The following is a 2,141-nucleotide window of genomic DNA, read 5'->3' on the forward strand; positions in this document are numbered from 1 at the left end:
GGGGGGGTCGAACAACCCTTTCCCAGGGGATGCCCGATTCATAACAGTAGCAAAATGACAGTGATGAAGTAGCAACGAAAATAAATGTATGATTGGGGGGGTCAACACCACATGAGGATCTGTATTAAAGGGTTGCAGCATTAGGAAGGTTGAGAACCACTGCTTTAAGACAAACGTTTGACTTTCATATAGTGTACCTGCGGCTTCTTTTATTAAAAAACAAACAAAAACAAAGGAACAGACAAACAAAACCCTCTGAGAAACAGGAAAGATCCCCGTGGGCATGTCTGACCGGGTTGCTTTCTTCAGTCCTTCGTAAGCAAACCACAGCTCTCCGTCCTCGTTTAGATGCTCCAAGTCTTCCCGAGAGAGCCTGGGGACAAGGAAGGAGGAGGTCACCTTTCTCACGCTTCTCCTGGTTTCCAAGCTTGACCGGGCTCAGCGGTGAGTCCAGCAAAACAAACCCAAACAAGCAACACGTACCTGCTTCTGACATCTTCAACGTCATAGCTTTCAAGAAGTTGTTTCGTGATCTCTGACATCTTTTCTGCAACAAGCAAGACAGAGTTCGGACAAATGGCATTTTCTGGGTGTGTGATTTCCTTTCCTCTGGCCCCTTTTTTGGGCATAATTCCCTGCCTTTCCAGTTGGACACCAGATACAGAACCAGTTGGCTTACTAGGCTCCAGCTAGCTGACAAATCAAAGAGCTAACCAGATGCCTGTACAATCAACCCAGCTATCCAACCACCAGCCACCCGTGCTACCTGCTATCCAGCCAACCACGCCAACTGAAAGACACACTGCCTTAGCCGCGGCACAGTGATGGTCACTTCGGTCCGAGCTCCAGGGACAAAGTGACTCCTAGCTCTGTTACCTCTCATTTCTCGTTTTTGGGACTGCACGTGCTTCTCCACATCTATCTTCTGCGTCTGAAGTAGCTCGATCTCCTTTTCCAACTCGGAGATCGTCTGGATCGCAGCAATGTTGGATCAGATGAGAAACAAAACCAGCTGTTACGACTGACATCAGACAAAACCCAAGCCAAACTCATAGCCATCGAGTTGGTTCCAGTTCACAGCGACCCCATAGGGCCGGGTAGAATCGCCCCTGTGGGTTTCTGTAAATCTCAAGACCGTAACTCGTCACAGGAGTAGAAAGCCTCAACTTTCTCCTGTGGCGCGACTGTGGCTTTGAACTGCTAACCTTGCAGTTAGCAAGCCAAGACACACTGCCACCCCGGCTCTCACATTCCAGCATCGTGAATATGCACGAGGCTCTTCACTGTAGCTCCTTACTTAAAGTTATGGAGGGCCATCACTCTCCATATAGCCTGGCCTCTGAGCTTATTAAACGGATTGAAATGTTATTTCCCCCAGATCAACCTGATTATATCAACAGAATTAGGTTCTCCACCATGTAAAGGGGAAAAATAGTAATGACTTCTACAAGTTCTGGATGGAGTGATGGGGGCGGAGGAGCTGACAAAAGTGAAACCCAGGGCTAAAATTCTCTTTCACTGGATAACACACTTGGACACAGTGTTGCTAGTTTCATCTCTGTGGTTTTCGCGTCAGCCAGGCTTAGGTGCCGGGCAGCGGCTGAGATGGGGTAAACCCAGGAGATCTGGGAGTTGACTCTGGGGGAGAGGGGGTGGCCTATGGGCTGGGGTCCACTGAAGGGCAGCTGTCTGTGGGGACGGGGCTGTATTCTGTCTTTCAGAGGCCTGACTGGCTCAGCCTGTGTGAGGGACCTCAGGCTTATGTTTTTGTAGCTAAGGGAGGCAGAAAGACCTTGAGGAAGCGCAGGGTGATAAGACAGAGCCTCAGTTACCTCGACTCCCAGGGGTGCTGTTGAGCAAGTGTTGGACTGCTAACCACAAGGTTGTTGGTTCAAAACCACCAGCTGCTACTAGGGAGAAAGATGAGGCTATCTACCTTGGAAACCCTAAGTAGTATAGGCCGTGGACTTGGGTTTTGATTTTTTTGAGTGTTGCGTAGCTAACAAGGATCTTGCCACAACCAAAGCACTGAGCGCTTTACGGTGCATGACCTTGTCCTCCCACAAAGCCCGGGCGAGTGCGGGGAGTCGCTTTTGTAGATGAGAGGACTGAGGTTACGTACAGATTAAACGGCATGTTCA

The 2,141-nt window shown here is 49.5% G+C and overlaps 1 protein-coding gene across 1 annotated transcript in view; it reads right to left on the minus strand.

Moving 5' to 3' along the window:
• The window catches only part of MYO5C (myosin VC), a 103,203-nt gene that overhangs the window by 24,298 nt on the left and 76,764 nt on the right, over positions 1-2,141 (minus strand). Inside the window, exons 28-30 of the mRNA XM_045286468.1 lie at positions 877-970; positions 484-547; positions 253-373 (exon numbers count right to left, since the gene is read on the minus strand). Coding sequence (XP_045142403.1) covers positions 253-373; positions 484-547; positions 877-970 — 279 coding nt within the window. The remainder of the gene's footprint in view (positions 1-252; positions 374-483; positions 548-876; positions 971-2,141) is intronic.

Source organism: Echinops telfairi, unplaced genomic scaffold (assembly GCF_000313985.2).
Source record: "Echinops telfairi isolate 266 unplaced genomic scaffold, ASM31398v2 ScPeMD7_8;HRSCAF=38, whole genome shotgun sequence".
Classification (NCBI taxonomy): Eukaryota; Metazoa; Chordata; class Mammalia; order Afrosoricida; family Tenrecidae; genus Echinops; species Echinops telfairi.